Genomic DNA, 22,065 nt, shown 5'->3' with positions numbered 1-22,065 from the left:
TATAGTGCCACCTACCTGATGTGTATATACCCTGGGAGTGCAGGGGGTATAGTGCCACCTACCTGATGTGTATATACCCTGGGAGTGCAGGGGGTATAGTGCCACCTACCTGATGTGTATATACCCTGGGAGTGCAGGGGGTATAGTGCCACCTACCTGATGTGTATATACCCTGGGAGTGCAGGGGGTATAGTGCCAGCTACCTGATGTGTATATACCCTGGGGGTGCAGGGGGTATAGTGCCACCTACCTGATGTGTATATACCTTGGGAGTGCAGGGGGTATAGTGCCACCTACCTGATGTGTATATACCCTGGGAGTGCAGGGGGTATAGTGCCACCTACCTGATGTGTGTACCCTGGGAGTGCAGGGGGTATAGTGCCAGCTACCTGATGTGTATATACCCTGGGGGTGCAGGGGGTATAGTGCCACCTACCTGATGTGTATATACCCTGGGAGTGCAGGGGGTGTAGTATCACCTACCGTATGGATTGTCAGTCACCCTGTGTATACGATGTGTATTCCCTGTGGGTATGTATGGTCACCACTTACATTATGTGCACCCTCCATGACGCCCCTCCCTTTATAAGATGCAGATTTTATCACAGGCCCCTTCTTGAGAGCAGGCTGCCCTCTTGGACTATGGCGGAGAATACTGAGGGGTCACATAGGCTGAGTACAGGTTTCTGTACTCTGCAGAGTCCCAATTGTCTAACCTGCTGATGCATGAGGGTCAGTGATCGACTGGATTGAAAAAAGTGGTAAAATAGGTGCAGACTAACCGGAGCAGGCTCGGGGCCTGCGTTATGGGCAGAGGGGTTGTATAAATATGGCAGGGATCCTACTTCTAGATGTCTTTGTCTGAAGTACATGACATTTATTATTAGTTATATTGTAAAAACAATAGAACGCTCTTCATTTACGTGCTAAAACGGGAATCGGAGGAGGGGAGTCGGTTGGTGACCACCGGACAACTTGTCATCTTAACAATGAATGTCTGTTTATATTCCTGCAGCGAAACTTAACAGATCCACTGCAGGCAACTGATGGGGGGGACCCTTTCCGCCCTCCAAATCAACTTTTTGGAGGGGAGATCCTCACCCAAGATTAAGGACTTAATTGGTTCAGGCTGCCCTTTATAATTAAAGCTTTAAGGGGGGGGGTCAGAACCATCAAGGTCCAGAAACCCGGGGCTTTGGTGCCCACTTTAGGCTAGGTCTACACGACGACACGTAGGGCGCAACTACACTGCAACATTTGACAACTTTTATAATGATAGTCTATGGTGTCGCACTGCAACGCGACAGTCGCAGAAAAATCCATTTTGAATGGATTTTTTGCGACTGTCTCAGTCGCAGCATGTCGCAGTGCGACACCATAGACTATCATTATATAAATTGTCGCACGACAAATGCGTCTTGTAGACCTAGCCTTAGTTCCTAGATCCACAAAGTGTCTTAAAATCCTATAATTTGATACTGCCCCTAGGGGAATATGGTGGTAGTGCACAGTGCTATCAGTAGTTTCCTCCCTTTGTCCATGCACAGCTGTGAGGAGCATTTCCCTGCGGCTGCTCCTTGTGTAATCCTCCGGGTGACGCTCCTGTTTTTCCACTATGTCTTTGTCCTATCTGATTATGCCATGTAAATCTCATGTCATTGTTTTCTGCCGTCTCCACTTGGAAATGAGTGATGCAGATACAGTGGACCACATAGTCCTCTCTAGACTTTGGCGCACACGCTGCAAGATTCCTGCAGATGCACAATGACGACGAATCCTTGTGGGACAGTAGTGATGCAGATTTTAGCTCTGAAAATCTAATGGTAAAATCCGCAGAAATTCCTTAAAGTAGCAAGAGTGGATGGGACTTTACAAATCTCTTCCACATGCAGTAGATTTTCCCCTTTGGATATCTCAGCATGCGGCAGACGTGGTTCAAATCCTCCGCTTGCTCATTCCGTTGCAGCTTTCCGTGGCGGATTTCACAACTTTCCGTGTAGCATTGGTTATATCTTTGGTGATCTCCCTGCAATTACATGCAAATTTTTCTGCCCATTCACGTGCTACATTGAAAGTGGGGAAGTAGGCAGTGAAAATCCGCAGCAGAGCAAGCCTATATTTCCATACGGAATACGATTGCAGCACATGGATGAGGGCTTCTAAAATCTGCAGCAATTCTGTCCCGTGTGGATTCACCCTTGCGGGGTGTAGTCCTGCGCATTGAGCTACGTTGCAACTTTCTCTTCTCAGTTATGTCCTTGAGAAAACAGCCGATGTTTGCTCCTGGTAAGAAGGTGTCAGTTCTGCACTGAGCTGTACAGCCCGTGTGTCGCAGCTGGACGGAAACTTGGTTTCGAAGATGTGATTTCTTGTGGGGCGGCATGCAAGGGTATGTGTGGGGGCTCTAGAGAGCGCTTAGCTTGGCTCTTTACTCTTCTACCTTTTGCAGAACCTTCGGCCTATGGGCACTGCCAGCGAGACATTAAGGAATTGTTTGAGAAAGGTTACAAACAACCACTGAGATTGGGCAGAGGGTTGTGGTTTCACAAACAGGCACTCGATTTTTGCTATTTCGCCTTTTTCTTGAACTCCGCTGCCCTTGCCCAGTTGATCCTGAAGTTTCCCTTCTGCTGGATGCAGAGCACTTGCTGTGGGTTTCAAAGACTGCCCCATGCCCTTCCTCTTGTTGTATTTTGGTGAAAAGTTTTGATTATAGTCAGACATTTTGTCACGGATGGTGTTGCAGAAAGCTGGAACTTCTAAATAAACATCCGACTGGCTTGATCACAAACTAAGGAGAATATGGGTGAGCCCTATAAAACCCTAAGAGCTCTCCCTGACTGCTATGCCCATGCAAAGGTCTTTATGGTAGACGATTGCATGCCCAGGTACCTTATACTGTGTGACCCCTGAAAACCCTATAATAGTGAGGGGACACGACCACCGGCTCCCTGCACTTAATACGGAGGGAGTCAGGGTCACCTAGAATCAAGCCAGCAAGGAAACACAAATAAAGGAAAAGGACTTATCTGAGGAATCAGCAGTAGCAGCCTCCAGCAGTGAGCAACTCATCCAGGAAGAAGTATAAACCGCAAAGTGAGGCAGTATGGGAGGGAATATAAAGGGAGACAATTAGTGTAAATCGGTGACACCTGGGAGAAGGAAAGGAGATGACAAAGTGAAACCAAAACAAAGAACCTCATGCAAGAGGTAGAGAAGAACGTCTAACAGACCTTCTCACAGAACTGGCGGTGACAAATTTATAACTTGGCGAATTGGGCCCTATTTGCCCTTAAAGGGGTAGTCCAGGATTTATTTATTTTTAAATCCTTCACCCCACCTAGCGGTTTCTGTGAAGTGAGCTATACTTACCTGCACCGTGCAGCTCTGTTCCAGCTCTTTGGTTCCTGGGCTGTCAGCTTCCATGCTTACAGGGTCACTTGCACCTCTACAGCCAATGACGTGCTTCAGCAGTGACGTGACCCTCCAAGCTGACCCTTGCAGACATTGGCTGCAGCGGTGCACGCGACCTCGCCCAGTCCTTGGCTGCAGCGGTGCACGCGACCTCGCCCAGTCCTTGGCTGCAGCGGTGCACGCGACCTCGCCCAGTCCTTGGCTGCAGCGGTGCACGCCACCTCGCCCAGTCCTTGGCTGCAGCGGTGCACGCCACCTCGCCCAGTCCTTGGCTGCAGCGGTGCACGCGACCTCGCCCAGTCCTTGGCTGCAGCGGTGCACGCGACCTCGCCCAGTCCTTGGCTGCAGCGGTGCACGCGACCTCGCCCAGTCCTTGGCTGCAGCGGTGCACGCGACCTCGCCCAGTCCTTGGCTGCAGCGGTGCACGCGACCTCGCCCAGTCCTTGGCTGCAGCGGTGCACGCGACCTCGCCCAGTCCTTGGCTGCAGCGGTGCACGCGACCTCGCCCAGTCCTTGGCTGCAGCGGTGCACGCCACCTCGCCCAGTCCTTGGCTGCAGCGGTGCACGCCACCTCGCCCAGTCCTTGGCTGCAGCGGTGCACGCCACCTCGCCCAGTCCTTGGCTGCAGCGGTGCACGCCACCTCGCCCAGTCCTTGGCTGCAGCGGTGCACGCCACCTTGCCCATAAGGAAGCTGGCAGACTGGGGGGGGGGGGGGGGATTAAAAAATTCTGGACAACTTCTTTAAGCAGTAACTGTCATTTCAAAAAAACTTTGAATTCTCGTAGTGGCATAACTAAAGTTATGAGTGACACATGAGTTACCCTTGAAGGAGCAGGGTGAGTGCTGTAGTATTCTTGAGATCACTAAATTATTAACTAGCTGGAAATGTGAGCAGCCTTGTGCCGTGCTCTTTACTGTGTAACATAACCAGTTTGTCCTGGCGTTCTGAATTACTGCTCTGTCCTCCCATGAGAGTGCAAAATAGAAGACCCAAGTGACATCGCTTCTTCCAGGACATCTGTTGTGAGTCAGAGATTCAGGCATTTCCCCAAGTAGCAGATAATCTGAGTATACTCAGCGTATGACCTTGGTGACTTGCGTTCGCTATTAGGCAGCGGGGCCATATGACGCTGCGTTACCTATGTCTCGGGACAGACAGTGGTAATGAAAATCACTAAAGCATTAGCAAGCGGGTCAGGACAGACTGGGTGATAGACGATTCATTCTAAAGATAACATCGCCAAAGATAGGATAGACCTTTAAAGACAGAATCACTGAGATCAGCTACTCTGGAAACATAATTTTTACCCGTCCAGATGAAAATACAGTGTAGAAAAATATATATTATGAGGAATAAGTAGTAACCATGCGGTGGTAATTAGCATCCAAGCCAATTGGGTAAATTGCTTGATTACATCACATCAATGTAATGTTGGTGAATTAGGGATAGACATGCGCGTCAGATATCAAGATCAAGATCGGGATTGGTGTGGACTCGCCACCTTGGGTCAGGTGACTCAGTGATCGCGCCAAAAAATGTCCAGATGGTTGATGGTGAAGACCAACCGTGTCTGAAATAGGTCAATTGGTAAATCAGAACTATCCCTATGAAGAATGTCCCTGCAACGCCCCTTTCTAGACAACCCACGCTGAAGAGTGACCCTGAAATGTTGCCAAAATAGCAAACTGATCGTTGGGTGTTTGACGACTAGGAGCTACTCTGATCCCGAGAACCAGGGGGCATTATCCCCTATCCTAATGGAACAGCAGGTCGAGCATGCGCAATGGGACAGCCGGAGAAAAACAAGAAAATTGTTATAAAATCGAGAGTCGTCCTGGAAAAAATAGAGATTTTCATTTGAGGACAGATTGCCCAGCCCTGGGGTGTCTTTTCGAAATTGCAGCATGCTCTGGGTGTGGCGACATTTTTGGACATTTTACCTTAGACTTCTCTATAGGGGGAAAAAAAAAAGTTGTCTGATCTGCATTACCTCCATATCGGAATAGTCGGGTGGCCGCCCTACACATAAGATATTTAAATGGTCCTGCTGATATTGATGGGATCGTCTGACATGTATCTGGTGTGTTTGGGCTGCTAGACGGGGAAGCTCCCAGGTCAGGAGTGAGAGCATAAGACTTTCTTGTAAATTTTTCTCATTTTTACATAAAGTGCAGGAAGAAAAATGTCCTGCTTCACATCTCATGACGTGTACATTGCTTCTCTTCTCTAAAGAGCTTAGCTGACTGAAACGGGTCCAGCCAGGGGCGTAGCTATAGGGGGTGCAGAGGTAGCAGTCGCTACCGGGCCCAGGAGCCTGAGGGGGCCCAAAGACCCTTGTGTCACATAAGAAGACACCAGTATTATAGAAAGTTCTTGATCGTCACATCTCTGGCTGGAGGGAAGGGGTTAGGTTGAGAATTTAGCTTGGGGGTGTGCAGTTTCAATTTTTGCCTAAGGCAGCACGAAGGCTATGTGCTCCCCTGGCCACTGAGGGAAGGGGGGCCCAAGCTGAACTCTTGCACCAGGGCCCATGAGCCTTTAGCTGCGCCCCTGGGTCCAGCTGTGGCTGTAGTATCACATGCCAGCCATGTAACACAAGGGCGAGCAGGGTCTGCCAAAGCATGTGTGCCCTTTATCTGCCCTCATAGGGCACATGTCTTTAGAAGACATGTGTTTGAGGTTGCACGGTGTTTCGGAATCCCCGATCTTACTTTTTGGGGGCTGTATGAAGACTGCAGGCTGCCTTTTACAGCAGTATGTATTCTGCAAATGGACATGAACACACCATGCACCTGCTGACAGGTTTGTAGGACATTTGAAATCCTTTTGAACTACGGGATTATTCCCCATAGCGCAAGAAATAATTTCATAGCACTACATAAGGGAATTGCGATGTATAGTGTCCGTACTGTAAAATGGAGCCACAAACGGCAGTTCTCCGAGCATTGGGAATGTACCCAGAAATCCTCATCTGATAAGAAAATGTGGGTAGATGTTGAGAGTCTGCTAAACAAAAGGGATGTTCTGGTAACCTGGATTGCCCTCCAGCCTCCTCGATCACGTCCGACCCGTCCATCTATGCCGAGTACACCGTTCTGACCTTTCCACCGGTTACACTGTGTACATAGCATGAAGCATGGCAGACATACAGCAAACAAGAAGAGTGCAGCCGTGTAGTGCGTCTGTAGAGAATGGTCAGTCTGATTCCAGGGACACATTTAGGCTCCATTCACACCTCCGCAATTCTGTTCCGCATTTTGTGGAACGGAATTGCGGACCCATTCATTTCTGTGGGGCCGCACTATGTGCTGCCCGGATCCGCACTTCCGGGTCCGCAATTCCTTCCGCGTCCGCAATTGCGGACAAGATTAGGCATTTTCTATTAAGTGCCGGCGATGTGCGGTCCGCCAATGCTGGTGTCCGTGTTTTGCAGATCCGTGGATCCGCAAAACACACACGGATGTGTGAATTGACCCTTATGTGTAAAACCATTGAAGAGGATCTCACACTGATCAGAGAGTAATCTGTGTTCTACTTTTACATATTCTTCTGGGATTGTTCTTCCTTTTTTGTGTCTGACCCTTTTCATACGCCCAGTTGCCCATGTACACACTAGGTCTGGTCTTGGTCACAAATATAGACACTTAGTCTGCCTGATTCTGATTGGGGAGAGGGTAATAAGCTACTACCATGTAGCTCAGGCAGTGACTTATCTCCCCCCGGAACAAAATGATAGGGCATGTTGAAGATCATATGCCTGATCCTTCTTTCCCCTCAACATCTGCCATCAGGCAACAGTCGTGCCACCCCCCGTACACATTAGTTGGTCGGTAAACCTATTGATGCCGTTGGGTCCTGCCAGCGTTATTTCAATGCGTGTGGCCTCTATAAGGATGTGAACATGTCACCAGCCGTCCGACAGTGGTTGTTACAGAACAGTATTTCAGCATGCTATATCCATGATCAGACGATGGAGCATGAAAACGTCATCCTGGTGATTATATGACCACATATGGCAATGTGCTGGCTTGTACGGCAGGGAAGTGTTTTCCGTTTTCAATGTGATGTACAGACCTCTCGGTTAACACGTATGTGTATTTTTATTTGCAGTAAAACGTTTCCGAGAACCAAAGCACGAGCGACGTCCATGGAGGATATGGTAAGTCTTAATACGAGGAGTCTCCTACTGCAAGAAATGTACTTCTGTAAGATAAGGGTGTGTTGCCATCTTAGACAAGTATGGCATATCCACAGGGCATGACATAATTGTCTGATAGGGGTCGCTAGTTGGCGTGCCCCTTTTAACCCCTATGTCGAATTGATGGTTATGGATTGGGGACATCAGGTGCATGTGATGATCTTGACAGAGGGAAAAATGTGAAAACCAGGCTATTTTTTATTTTTTACATATTCTGGTCAAAATAATTTTTTTAATTAAAAAAAGCCCCATATATAACTGATAAAAAGCACTAAAATTATTTATGTAACTGAAAGGGAAAAAAATGTATGGGTTTCAAAGATGGACTAAAAAAAAAAAAAATGGAAATGCGCCTGGACAGGTAAGGGGGGGGGGGGGGGGGGGGGGGGGGATGGTTAAATGGCCTGGTCTTGAACTGGTTAGAGGGGTTATCCAGCCAGAGACTTTTTGTAGACAGATCAGTTGTAAAATAATAAAATTAGTGGCACTGGCCTCACTGATTCCGACATCGCCTCCATGCCCATCCTTCCCGTTTCCCTGACGGTCTCTGCTTCCTGGTCTCTCTCAGCACAGGAGATCACAGGCGAGTCACTGCTGCAGCCATTGATTGACTGAGCGATCATTTTCTGTGTGTTGACAGGGACAAGGACGTAGAGCTGGGGGATCGGTGAGGTGGGTATTTACGCAGCTCTGAGCCTGTATTAAAGGCTGGGCAACCACTTAGCTTGTAACTATAGCCAGCCTGATAATATTATTTTCATAATTCATGGTACTGGTATTATGTGAGCTCCTGAGGGGATGGTCTGTAGGAAAAGCCATATGGTACCGGACAAAAGCATATTTAATGCTTTCAAATAGAGGAGGAGTCCCCAGAGAGCTGATTAAAGTGCACTGTACGATCAAACTCCCATTTTACAGACTGGCGGCATGCCTTATTTCCAGAGATACTTTATATGCATGATTGTAAGTGACCAGTTTATGTAGCTAACTGAATGCGAGGTCAATGCAGAGATTCATCCTCAAGGCCTTCAAATTGCATCTCCCCTCCTGCAAGGTTTTGCCACACCGGAGCCGCCATCACCACACACACATACACAAGGCTTTGCTCACGTTGGAGACAACTCCTCAGTATATCGGCCTTAAAGGGGTTGTCTCACCTCAGCAAGTGGCATTTATTATGTAGAGAGAGTTAATACAAGGCGCTTACTAATGTATTGTGATTGTCCATATTGCCTCCTTTGCTGGCTGGATTCATTTCTCATCCGTATCATTGGGGGACACAGGCTTGACCTTGGGTGTCGCTGTTGCTGCTAGGAGGCGGACACTAAGCACACAAAGTGTGAGCTCCTCCACTTCAGCTATACCCTTCCTACAGGGACTAAGCTAAATCAGTTTTAGCTTAGTGTCTTTCGGAGGCAGACCTTCCTGCTTTGCAGGTCTGCTGCAAAGCCTCTGTTTCCCACAAAAATCTATTTTTTTCCATCATATTATACACGGCTCATTTCCATGGTTACAAACACCCTACAATCCATCAGTGGTGGTCGTGCATGCACACTATAAGAAAAAGTGACGGCCTCTCTGGTGGCTGGGACCTTGGGAGCGCACATAAGCTCGTGCTTTTTTCTATAGTGTACAAGCATGACCACCACTGATGGACGGCAGGGTGGTTGTAACCATGGAAATGAGCAGTGTATAATGTGATGGAAAAATGAATCCAGTCAGTGAAGGAAGCAATACGGACAATCACAATATATTAGTAAGTGCCTTGTATAAATTTTGTCTACATGATAAATGACATATGCTGAAGTGACACAACCCCTTTAAGGTTTTTCTGTCTTTTTGTTTCTTTCTGATTTTATCATCTTTTTTTTACATTTTGATAATCGTGTCGTCTCTTTGTCTGTAGGTTCCTAGATACGTCCAAGCAAGCAATTGGAATGCTGTTCATCCACTTTGCAAATATCTACTTATCAGATCTTACAAGAGAAGACCCGTGCTCTCTGTAAGATTCCTACTCTGCTCGCTTGCTGGTTATTGCAATATACTTATGTTTCATTCCTTCAAAGGTTTTCTACTTTTGGAAAAAAAAAAAAATTATGTTCCTCTGTGGAGGGGCCTGGTCTTGTAGCAACTTCTCCTAGTGGAAGCAATTGTCCGTCTCTCTTTTATAAGGAGATGTTTGGGGAGAAAATGAGCTCAGGCATAATAAATATTTATTTTAAACATTTTCAGTGTCCCCCCCCCCCCCCCCATGTCCTTAGCTGTATTTAAAGAATTGCTTTAGGGCAGCCACATTGGCCATAGACACAGTGGTCAGGAGGGGGCCCTATTGACTTCTATGGGAGAGTTTTCTGGGCATGCTCTGTGACCTGTGCAGAGGACATTGTACAAGGAAAGAATAGCTAAGCTTTGACAATCACATATTGTGAATGGTGGATCCTGCTTTATCTGTACACAGAGGTGATATCATTACAGGCAGGATTAGAATGACAGATAGGCAGGTAATTGTAGTAAAGTGATCTGTAAAGTCCAAGAAGTGGCGCCTATTATTAGGCTTAGGGCTCTTTCACACCTGCGTTCTTTTCTTCCGGCATAGAGTTCTGTCGTCGGGGCTCTATGCCGGAAGAATCCTGATCAGTTTTATCCTAATGCATTCTGAATGGAGAGAAATGCGTTCAGGATGTCTTCAGTTCCGGACCGGAACGTTTTTTGGCCGGAGAAAATACTGCAGCATGCTGCGCTTTTTGCTCCGGCCAAAAATCCTGAACATGCGGAATGAATGCCCATTGAAAGGCATTGATCCGGATCCGGCCTTAAGCTAAACGTCGTTTCGGCGCATTGCCGGATCCGACGTTTAGCTTTTTCTGAATGGTTACCATGGCTGCCGGGACGCTAAAGTCCTGGCAGCCATGGTAAAGTGTAGTGGGGAGCGGGGGAGCAGCATACTTACTGTCCGTGCGGCTCCCGGGGCGCTCCAGAGTGACGTCAGGGCGCCCCACGCGCATGGATGACGTGATCGCATGACACGTCATCCATGCACATGGGGCGCTCTGACGTAATTCTGGAGCGCCCCGGGAGCCGCACGGATTGTAAGTATACCGCTCCCCCGCTCCCCACTACTACTATGGCAACCAGGACTTTAATAGCGTCCTGGCTGCCATAGTAACACTGAACGCATTTTGAAGACGGATCCGTCTTCAAATACTTTCAGTTCACTTGCGTTTTTCCGGATCCTGCGTGTAATTCCAGCAAGTGGAGTACACGCCGGATCCGGACAACGCGAGTGTGAAAGAGGCCTTAGTGGCGAAAACCAGAGCTGTGGAGTCAGAGTCGAGGAGTCTGAGGCAATTTTGGGTACCTGGAGTCGGATCGGCAAAAATGAACCGACTCCGACTCCTACTAAATGTAAATTGGAATATAAAAAAGCAAGTTTAAATGTCCCAATTCACAAAAAGTTATAATTAATTCTCTACTGTAAGAATAAAGGCCAATGCATGCAGTGCGTCACGTTACCGCAAAACGAACATGTTAAGTGACCGTGAAGAAGCATGCTTTTCATATGCTTCACTATATGGCACGCAACGCACAGTTAAGGAGCGGCAATACTTATACTTTCCATTGTGTTGTGTTCCGCTGTTACAGGGAACGCAACGCCCATGGTTAACCTCGCCTCTCACTGATAACTGATTAAGTAAATATGTTTTTTGCAGGACTAGAGACACTTGTATAAGTGACGGGAATGGATAGTCAATAGCTCAAGACTGAAGCTGTAAACCATTTGAAAAACTGCTGTCATTCAGCTAATGCTATAAAAACTTGTAAACTCAGATTGTTAGCTTAGGCTCCATTCACACGTCCGCAATTTCGTTCCGCATTTTGCGGAACGGAATTGTGGACCCATTCATTTCTATGGGGCAGCACATCGGTCACGGAATTGCTGACCCGCACTTCCGGGTCCGCAATTCTGTTCCCGAAAAAAAAAAAAAATAGAACATGTCCTATTCTTGTCCGCAATTGCGGACAAGAATAGGCATATTCTATTAGTGCCGGCAATGTACGGTCCGCAAAATGCGGAACGCACATTGCCGCTGTCCGTGTTCTGCGGATCCGGAAAACACGTTACGGACGTCTGGATGGACCCTTAAACTTTAAACATGACTATGGGATTCTACTAGGGAAATCATGTTTTAATATAAATGCCCCTTCCCCTGCCCCTTCCTGGATCCTCCCACTGCCCGATCTTCAGCAGAAGATCAGCACACAAAGGAGAAGGCGGCAGCAGCACCATTTTTGAACTGGTAAAGTTCCTGTTCCTGATGTTTATGCCTGCTGCTACTATCCAGCCACTTGATAAAAAAAAAAAAAAAAAAAAACTTTTGTTGTTTTCATTGTGTTTTGTGTTTTGTCTTTTGCTTAAACTGTTCAATACAGTAGACTGTTGGCTTTCTAGCCAGTAGTTCTGTGGTAATGACATGTATGTTGCCTTTCTTTCCTTCAAGGAATGTATAAAATACTAGGGATCGACCAATATAGATTTTTTAGGGCCGATACCGATACCGATAATTTGTGAACTTTCAGGCCGATAGCCGATAATTTATACCGATATTCTGGGAATTTTCATTTTTGAGAAAAAAAAAAATTCCTACACAAATCTGCTGAAAATTTATTTATAAAATCTGCGCCACCAATGTTTTTACTATTGGCCGGGATTGGGATGGGGGTGGGGGGCGCACTGCGCCACCAATGATTAATACTGGGGGGCTTGGGGGGGCGCACTGCGCCACCAATGAAGATAAGTCTATCGATCATTCATATACAGGAGGCGGGAGCTGGCTGCAGAATCACATAGCCGGCTCCCGACCTCTATCAGCGGTAGCTGCGATCCGCGGCACCTGAGGAGTTAACTACCGCGGACCGCAGCTATTGCTCATAGAGGTCGGGAGCCGGCTATGTGATTCTGCAGCCAGCTCCCGCCTCCTGTATATATGAATGATTGAGAGACTTATCTTCATTGGTGGCGCAGCGGCCACAGCCCCTCCCCTCCCCTCCTCTTATGTTCTATCCCCTCATTGGCGGCAGCAGCAGCACAGGGGGAGGAGACACTGCTTCCTTCTCCCCTGTGCTGCGGAGGGAACACAGAGAGCGCTGAGAGCAGCGCGATCTGTGTTCCCCATACGTTATCGGTATATCGGCAAAATAGATACCGATAACGTTCAAAATCCTCAATATCGGCCGATAATATCGGCCAAACCGATAATCGGTCGATCCCTAATTTAAATGGTCCTGCTGATATTGATGGGATCGTCTGACATGTATCTGGTGTGTTTGGGCTGCTAGATCCCTATAAAATATCCCTATAAAATACATTCGCATATTAAATACGTCGGATTCGGAAGTACCAAAAACTTAGGAGTCGGAGCATTTATCTACCGACTCCACAGCCCTGGTGAAAACTGCAGGATTTTATGTTTTTTGTTTAAAGTGTAACTGCCATTTCACTACCAAAAATGAAATCCCTAACATATCTAAGGAAGCTATTCATGAAGTTTTATTTTTCAGTTAATTTTACCTTTCTGATGTCTGTATTCAGCCCTTAGCAACCCGATTTCTCTGTGCCTCTATTTCAGCATCTTGCTAAGATGGTCTCTGCTGCACTTCTTGTGGTGATCTTTGCCATGTCCTTGAGGCCAACTGTATTTCCCTCACTTCCTATAAGCCCTTGCTCTCCTCACATAAACTAGCAGGACCAATCAGAATGCAGATAACTTCCCCCACTGCCCCAGAGCAGTGTCTATCCTCACATACAGCTAACGAGAGACAGACAAGACCAATCAGAATGCAGATATTTTCCCCTACTACCCTCAAGGAGTATGTATCCTCTCTCATACAGCTAACCAGAGACAAGCCCTGCAATTACATGAAATCAGTAAGCATTTGTTTTAGCCTCTTAGTCACCTGTCTGCTCTGCAGCTGCTCCCTCATTCTTCTCCACACTGACAGGAAGGTGGAGGGTGAGGTGCAGGTGAGACATTTGCACCCAGTCATGTATATACATATCCAGGATCTAGCTTGCCTGATGATGACCCTCACATTTGATTGGATCTTTGTTATGTGGGATGTATATGTTTCCATGTTAAGATGCTGCATTGAAACTTGTGACACTACAGGCACCAATCCTAGAGTTTTATCTGAAGAGGATAACATCAGTATATCACCAAAATGCTATGTGTCTGTCTTATGGTCTCTTCGCGTTTGATATTTCACATTCTTATTGATATCTAAGTGGATCCCTGCACATATCCTGACTCTTTATTTCTTTTTCCATTGACAGCTATCTGATCAACTTCCTCCTGGATGCCACACTAGGCATGTTACTTATTTACGCGGGGGTCCGAGCAGTGAGCTGTGTGGTTGAATGGAGGCAGTGGGAGTCCTTGAGGTTTGGAGAATATGGTATGTGGTATATATGGATCTATATCTTATTGTTGACATTTGTTAAAGGGGTTGGCCCATGGCAAAGGATAAGTGTCTGATTGGCAGGGGGTCGGAATGCTGGGGCCACTACCGGGCATGAGAACAGGGGACCCCCATATTCCCACATTTGAATGGAGCAGTCACGCATGTGCACTTCTGCTTCATTCAACTCTGGTGGTATAGGTCATAAGTGTTTGTCATGGGCCAACCCTTTTAATGATGACAGTGGCTTTACCACACATGTATAAAATAGGATTCTGTCAGCGCCCCCCACGCAGTGCACATAGAGATGGGAATTCTGAATGATCATAGGAGAAAAGTGAAGTGATAAGAGGAAGAAGACTCCATGTTGGTAATGAATATGAAAAACTGATGGCTGAACCCGGACATCCCTCCATTTTCACCCAGGCAGCCCCCCTGACTTGAGCATCGGAGCTGACTTGAACCCGGACAGCCCCTTTAAAGGGGTTGTCCAGGATTTTGTTAGTGATGTTCTATCCTCAGGATAGGCCTTCAATGTTAGATTGGTAGGGGTCCAACACCTGAGGATAAAAACAGTAAAGAAACTTTTAACCAGAGGTAGAAGACTGAGCGAGCCATTTAGTGAGTTAGATTTGCTTTTCTCTGTCCACACCTGAACAGTCTTGCATTTTAAATGATCACCTTGGAGCCCCCACTTTAATATGCTCTCAGGAGAGGCTGTAAGTCAGTGTATGAGCTCAGGGTGTCTCCTGAGTGTAATTGTCCACAAGAAGATTCTCCTCTTAAAGGGGTTGTCTGAGTCAGGTGCTGCTCATGCACATGTCGCCACTGAGGCTTTGTCTTTACAGCTTTGGAAATGACATGCATCCTCCACTGAGCCAAGCATGTATACTTATGAAGGAATCAGGGAGGAAAATCTTATGGCTAAATAGTCATTGGTCCGACAGCTTCTTTATGTGTAAGGCCAACATTAGATAATTTCACATGATTTATGTTCTTATTAACATTCAAGCTTACAAAAATTAAAGGGATTCTGTCACCAGTTTTTTACCCCCCCATTTAAAAATATGGTTATGTTCATGGAGCTCTAGCGATTCCTAATGTGGTCTTATAACCGAAATCTGTAGGCTCATTTTGTCTAAAAAACGTTATAACTAACCTGTCATTCATCTCACAAAGGTGCCCAAGGGGATGCTCATGTCTTCCAGATGCCGCCCGCACCCGCCGCCGTTCGTGCCCAGCTCCTCCTTTGCTGTCATCGGCGCCGCCTCAGAATCCTTTGCTACGCCTCCGGCTCTCCCTCACTCCCCCCTCCTTCTTCTCTAACATCCCGCGCGTGCGCACAGGCCTGTGCCTGATGCGCCCGTGCGGATTTCTCCGTTCGGCTTCATGGAGCAAAGTGCGCATGCGCCGGCACTTCGCTCAACCTCCCGATGACCTGAACACTGGCGCCAGCCTGTCGGAGGCCTGTGCGCACGCGCGGGATGTTAGAGAAGAAGGAGGAGGGAGTGAGGGAGAGCCGGATGCGTAGCAAAGGATTCTGAGGCGGCGCTGATGACAGCAAAGGAGGAGCTGGGCACGAACGGCGGTGGGTGCGGGCGGCATCTGGAAGACATGAGCATCCCCTTGGGCACCTTTGTGAGATGAATGACAGGTTAGTTATAACGTTTTTTTAGACAAAATGAGCCCACAGATTTCGGTTATAAGACCACATTAGGAATCGCTAGAGCTCCATGAACATTTTTAAATGGGGGGGTAAAAAACTGGTGACAGAATCCCTTTAAAATTCTGAAATCCAACTTTCCAGCCTTTTTTTTTTTAAATCAAGTCGTTTTTATTGAAAAATAAATACAGAGTGTTACAACAAACAATTCGTTGTTTTCTCTTTCTTACTTTATCCACCATGTGGAGTCAGAGTACAACAGTAACCGTACCAATAACGACACATAGTTTATCCAATAACAGTACATAATGTGCATACATGTTAAAACAAATATTTGAAACCAAGGATTATACATATCTAAATCCCCCCCCCAACCCTTCCCCCCCCCCCCCCCACCTTGCCTAACGCCCCCCTCCCTTATAACTAGTCTTGATTTTGACGAGCTTATATAACCACATGAGTGTGAGATAACCAATCACTCCACAATTTATCAAACTTTTGCGGACATCCTCTCTTCACATACACCCCTTTTTCAAGTATCAGCATGTCATTCACCTTCCGTTCAAACTCACTCAGTGTAGGCGGACTTCCCTGGATCCACCTCATAGCAATCAGTTTCCTGGCCACATATAGCAACCTCCCCACAGCTACCTTAACCGATTCAGTCCCTCCAATCTCAGACACGTATCCCAGTACACACACCTTTGGGTCTTTTTGGATTCTCAATGTCATTCTACTATTAATCATATTTCTTACCTCCTCCCAATAATTACCAATTACTGGGCAAGACCACAGCATATGTAGCAAATCCGCCCCCTCTTCCATACATTTTGGACACCTGTCATCAATTCTTACTCCAACCTTTTTTAGAAACACCGGTGTTTTGTACACTCTATGTATAATAAATAGCTGGGATAGTTTGCCCTGTTCGCTCAAGGACACCTTGGGGACCCCTTCCAATATATCTTCCCACTTGTCTTTAGACATAACCCCCACGTCAGCCTCCCATTTTTTCATTCTTGAGAGCGGAATCCCCTCCAGGAATTTTTCCAATAAAAGAGCATACAACTGTGATATCAGCCCTCTTTTTCCTCCTCCTGACGGGAGAACAAGCTTATGAACCACCTCCATCTGAGCTATCACACATCCTTTCCGCAGTGTGACCCCAAGGGCTTGCCTCACCTGGAGATATTTATAAAACCACCCCCTAGGAATATTAAATTCCTGCTGCAGCTTTTGAAATGACTTACATATCTTGTCCTTGATTAATTGGCCAATTCTCGTCACTCCATAAGTTTCCCAGTTCCTAAGTCCTGGTATGGCAAAAAATTCGGGCAACAGATGATTCTTTCCAATAGGGGAAAGTTCACTAATTCCACCTATACCTCTTAGCTGCTTCACCTTTGCCCAAACTTTTTTCATAAGTTCAATAAGAGGGAGTTTTCCTCTCCCAGCATGCATTCCTGAGCCTTCCAGAATGCCCATGAGGTCCCGACTGCCCAACCAGTGTTGCAATATCTGCCCTGTCATATCCGGAGCTTGTAAATCAATCCATCCCTTGAAGTGTTGACATTGGGAAGCCAGAAAGTAAATCCATGCATTGGGGACAGCCAGGCCCCCTTCCGACTTAGGATATTGCAATGTCTCCAGTTTAATCCTAGCCTGCCCATATTTCCAAGTGAAATCCCTAAATATAGAATGAATTTTCTTGAATCTATCCTGGGGAATCCATACGGGAGCATTATTCAGTACATACAGCAACTGGGGCATCATAACCATTTTTAAAAGATTAACTCTACCTACCACCGAAAGAAAGAGTCTACACCATGACCTTACTTTAAGCCTGAAAGTAGCCAGCAATGGGGATAGATTAAGGTCTTCAAAATCCGATAGTCTCGGTGTTATATATAGTCCCAGATATTTAAATTTATCCACCCATGGCACCAGGCTATCTACTTGTCTGCCTGACAAGGCCTGCCCATCTATTGGCATCAACTTTCCAGCCTTTTATATGGGACTGTTAAAAATATTTTTTTATCTGTCAATAGATCGGGGGTCAGCTCTTGTGAAACTATAACTTCCGGCACTCAAACTTAGGGTTTATACAAATAGCCGTTGTGTTAGTTCGCATTTGATCTGAATTTTCTGTGGGTTGGATGCAGACCCATTCACTTCAATGGAGCCACAGAAGATTCAGACATCACACCTGTGCTGTCTGCATCCGTATGTCCGTTCAGCGACAACCGCAAAAATATAGAACGTGCCCCATTCTTGTCCGTATTATGGACAAAATTGAAGAACGCACACGACCAGTATCTATGTTTTGCAGATCCGCAGTTTGCAGACCGTAAAACGGGCTATGGTCCTGTGAATGAGCCCTTACTCGGCTGTTCGAAACGCCAATGTAATTAAATGGAGCATGCTGGAAGTTGTAGTTTTACAACAGTTGGGATTCTGGAGGCTGCTGACCACTGGTATAGATAGATATGTAGACTAGTCTTCCATTACAAATCGATTAGTGGTGCATTTGATGTATATGAACGGTTTGCTTCATATTTTTTTATTGCAGGGGACCCTTTACAGTGTAAAGCCTGGGTTGGACAGTGTGCACTCTACATCCTTATCATGATGTTTGAGAAGACTGCAATAATCCTTGTCCTGCTTATACCCAATCTAAAAGAGGTGAGGTGCTGTTTTGAATTTCACAGATATGTCCTGTGTGTGAAAGTGATGTCAAGTTTAAATTCCACAAGTGACAATCTTCTCTTTTAACTTGAAGTAGAAAAAAAAATGCAGCACCAAATGCACTATATGACCACAAGTATTTTTTAAGCTTGTCATTTTCATAGTGGCACCATCCAGTTCATTACAGATCAATTGATTGTGGTGTCATTGGGCAGTGAAAACATCCCATTCGCAATGCAACAGTTCACACTAGACCAGGCATCCTCAAACTGCTGCCCTCCAGCTGTTGCAAAACTACAACTCCCAGCATGCCCAAACAGCCTACAGGTATCAGCCTACAGCAGGGCATTGTGGGAGTTGTAGTTTTACAACAGCTGGAGGGCCGCAGTTTGAGGATGCCTGCACTAGACGATAGAACAGACCACTAAGTGTTGAAGGACCTAGCACTGTGATGGCTAACCTTCGGCACTCCAGCTGTGGTAAAACTACAACTCCCAAAATGCACACTTGCTTGGCTGTTCTCAGAACTCCATAGAAATGAATGGAGCATGCTGGGAGTTGTAGTTTCACCACAGCTGGAGTGCCGGATGTTAGCCATCACTGACCTAGCTCATTGCTCCACAGCTAATACATACTATATTGAGTTCCAGACTTCCCTTGGAAGCAACATCAGCACCAGAACAGATCACTAGGACCTGCATAGATCCCCATCTCGTGCTTTACCCTCCTTTCAACTGAGCTAAATATCTCCAATTAACAGAATCCTTAAAGGGGTTCCGTCTGCATTGTACAATCCCTTGGTGATCAGCTTATCGTCAGGAGATCCTTCTCACAAAAAGTATTTTGCTACTGGGATCCCTGACGATCAGCCACCTGCAAGTGTTCTGTTCTCCTGCAGCGCCACCCCAGGAGAAATGAAGCATTACACAGTTATGATTGAAATGAACTCTCATCTTCGCTGTAATAGGTAGGTCCTAATAGGATATTTGAAAGTAATTTTAATAGTTTATGGAAGACCCATTCCTTTATCCGTCTAACAATGCTCTTGTGCACATATTGAGATCTATGAGAAAATTATGCGCAGAATTTTGCATGGGAATACCAGACTGATCTACAAAGAGCTGTGACCTTAACCCCACTGAATAAGTGGCTGGATAAGTACTACAAAAATGAGGGGGATACCTAGGAGGTCCACATACTCACGTTTTATAAATAGCTGAGCTGGCTGTCTAAAATACACCTTCTAATGTTTTTCATGTGTTTTTTCTCTTGTATACAGGTGGCCATGATAAAACCTGCTTTCCCGAACCCAGAGCTGGAGCTGGCCATTGTAATGCTTATTGTGCCCTTCTTTGTTAATGTGAGTCAGCGTCCCATTAATTCACTTCTATTAACACATGTCGCTTTATAGATGATCCCTAAGGAATGCTTTTCAAAACTAACCAACATGGGGAGTATATCAGTCCTTTTTTTTTTTTTTTTATTGGTTTATTGAAAGTATCAACTCCATACTGTCTTTTATACCAACAGGCATTAATGTTCTGGGTGGTGGACAACTTCCTGATGAAGAAGGGAAAGACAAAAGCCAAAATAGAAGAGAAAGAAGGTAGCCCAGAGTCCCGGAACGGTAATAAGGTCCGGTATCGGAGGGCGGCCTCATATGATGATTCTGAATCTGAAGTGAGTGTTTAACCATGTTTTTAGCCCAACTTTATCTAAGGGCCCGTTCACATTGCATTTTAGCTCTTCACTGAGCTTTCAGCCAGGCTTCTGTGTTTAAAAACGCAGAAATGATACTCCACCATATACCTCCATTCACTTCAGTGAGGTAAACAAGACACCAAAAGATTAAACTTTGGACTCTATTAGACCTCCCTTCCATCTGTGAACTTTACTATGCAATAGAGTCCTCCAAAAAAAAGTTAATTGATGGAAAGCAGGTCAAACGGTTTTCTGTTTGCCTCATGGAAGTGAATGGATCCACTGAGGGATACATTTAAGTATTGTTTTGGGGTATTTTTGGGTATATCCCCCAGTGGAAATCTCAGCACAGAACTAACACTTGATGTAAACAGCTCCTAAGGCGTGTTAGATACCAAAGGGTAGAAAATTGATAGGCCACAGTCACTTAAAAGGGATTTCCATTACTTTTTTATTGATGACCTATCCTCACAATAGGTCATCAGTATCTGATCAGTGTGAATCTGACACCTAGGACACCTGCCGATCAGCTGTTTGAGAAGTCATCGGCGCTCCTGTGAGCGCCACGGCCTGCTTCTTGCTCACCAAGCACAGCGCCATACGTTGTACAGTGGCTGTGCTTGGTATTGCGCTCAGCCCCATTCACATCTATGGGGCTGAGCTGCACCTAGGCCACGTGACTGATAAAAGTTTTGTCACTGGCCTAGGAAAAGCTGTGAGAAGGCTGCGTCGCTACTGAGAGCACCTGTTCCTTCTCAAACAGCTGGTAGGCGGTGTTCTGGGTGTTGGACCCCAACCGATCAGATATTGATGACCTAAAGTCTCAGAAAACCCCTTTAATGGTGACATGACAAGGTGTTTTACTTCATGACACTGATTTTCTAATAAAGCCGTGTGAATTGAAGTGAATCAGCTACAGGGGAACACTTTTTTTTTTTTGCAGAGCAATACTCTGGAGGTATAACATAGAAATACTCTCAGACAGCCCCTTTAAATGATATGTCGCTGGCACTTCAATTCCTATTTTGTTACAATGGAATGGAGAACAAGTTAAACTACAATGTGACAATAAGAATATAAAAATATTTTATGGAGGCTACACACAAATGTTCTTTTGGCTCTGTGTCTATATGCAGGATTTCTACCCTTAGAGTGCTGCCACACTGTTTTTATTCCTGGCGGTTTTTTTTTTTTGGCTTGCAAGGGAGAATTGTGTGCTGTGATTTCCTAACGGCTTAAAGGGATCTGTCACCCCACTAAAGTCTTTTTTTTTTTTTTTTTGGGCTACTTATAATCCCTATACTGCGATATATCAATATATAATGCTATTACTCATTTTGGTTCAGTAGTTAATTCAAAAAACGGACTTTTATAATATGCAAATTACCTGTCTACCAGCAAGTAGGGCGGCTACTTGCTGGTAGCAGCCGCATCCTCCTTTCATAATGACGCCCCCTCCTCTTGTTGATTGACAGGGACAGCGAACTCGCTCGTCCTCTGCTGGCCCTGTTTGCATTCAAAATCTGGCGCCTGCGCCGTACCTGTCTTCAGTCGGCGCAGGCACACAGAGGACGCTTGCTCGGCCGCTCCTTCCTCAGTGTGCCTGCGCCGGGTGTAGATGTGACATCATCGGCGCAGGCGCACTGAGGAAGGAGCGGCCGAGCGAGCGTCCTCTCAGTGCGCCTGCGCCGACTGAAGACAGGTACGGCGCAGGCGCCATATTTTGAATGCAGACAGGGCCAGCCAGAGGACGAGCGAGTTCGCTGGCCCTGTCAATCAACAAGAGGAGGGGGCGTCATTATGAAAGGAGGATGCGGCTGCTACCAGCAAGTAGCCGCCCTACTTGCTGGTAGACAGGTAATTTGCATATTATAAAAGTCCGTTTTTTGAATTAACTACTGAACCAAAATGAGTAATAGCATTATATATTGATATATCGCAGTATA

General features: G+C 46.2%; 1 protein-coding gene across 1 annotated transcript in view; it reads left to right on the top strand.

The window, feature by feature from the left end:
- LOC120979546 (store-operated calcium entry regulator STIMATE-like) overlaps positions 1-22,065 on the top strand; it is a 33,865-nt gene that overhangs the window by 650 nt on the left and 11,150 nt on the right. Inside the window, exons 2-7 of the mRNA XM_040408349.1 lie at positions 7,527-7,575; positions 9,521-9,616; positions 13,946-14,067; positions 18,303-18,415; positions 19,698-19,778; positions 19,949-20,098. Coding sequence (XP_040264283.1) covers positions 7,527-7,575; positions 9,521-9,616; positions 13,946-14,067; positions 18,303-18,415; positions 19,698-19,778; positions 19,949-20,098 — 611 coding nt within the window. The remainder of the gene's footprint in view (positions 1-7,526; positions 7,576-9,520; positions 9,617-13,945; positions 14,068-18,302; positions 18,416-19,697; positions 19,779-19,948; positions 20,099-22,065) is intronic.

Source organism: Bufo bufo, chromosome 9 (assembly GCF_905171765.1).
Source record: "Bufo bufo chromosome 9, aBufBuf1.1, whole genome shotgun sequence".
In the NCBI taxonomy this organism is placed as follows: domain Eukaryota; kingdom Metazoa; phylum Chordata; class Amphibia; order Anura; family Bufonidae; genus Bufo; species Bufo bufo.
The sequence above is the reverse complement of the archived record's forward strand: the minus strand, read 5'-3'. Positions and strand labels throughout refer to the sequence as shown.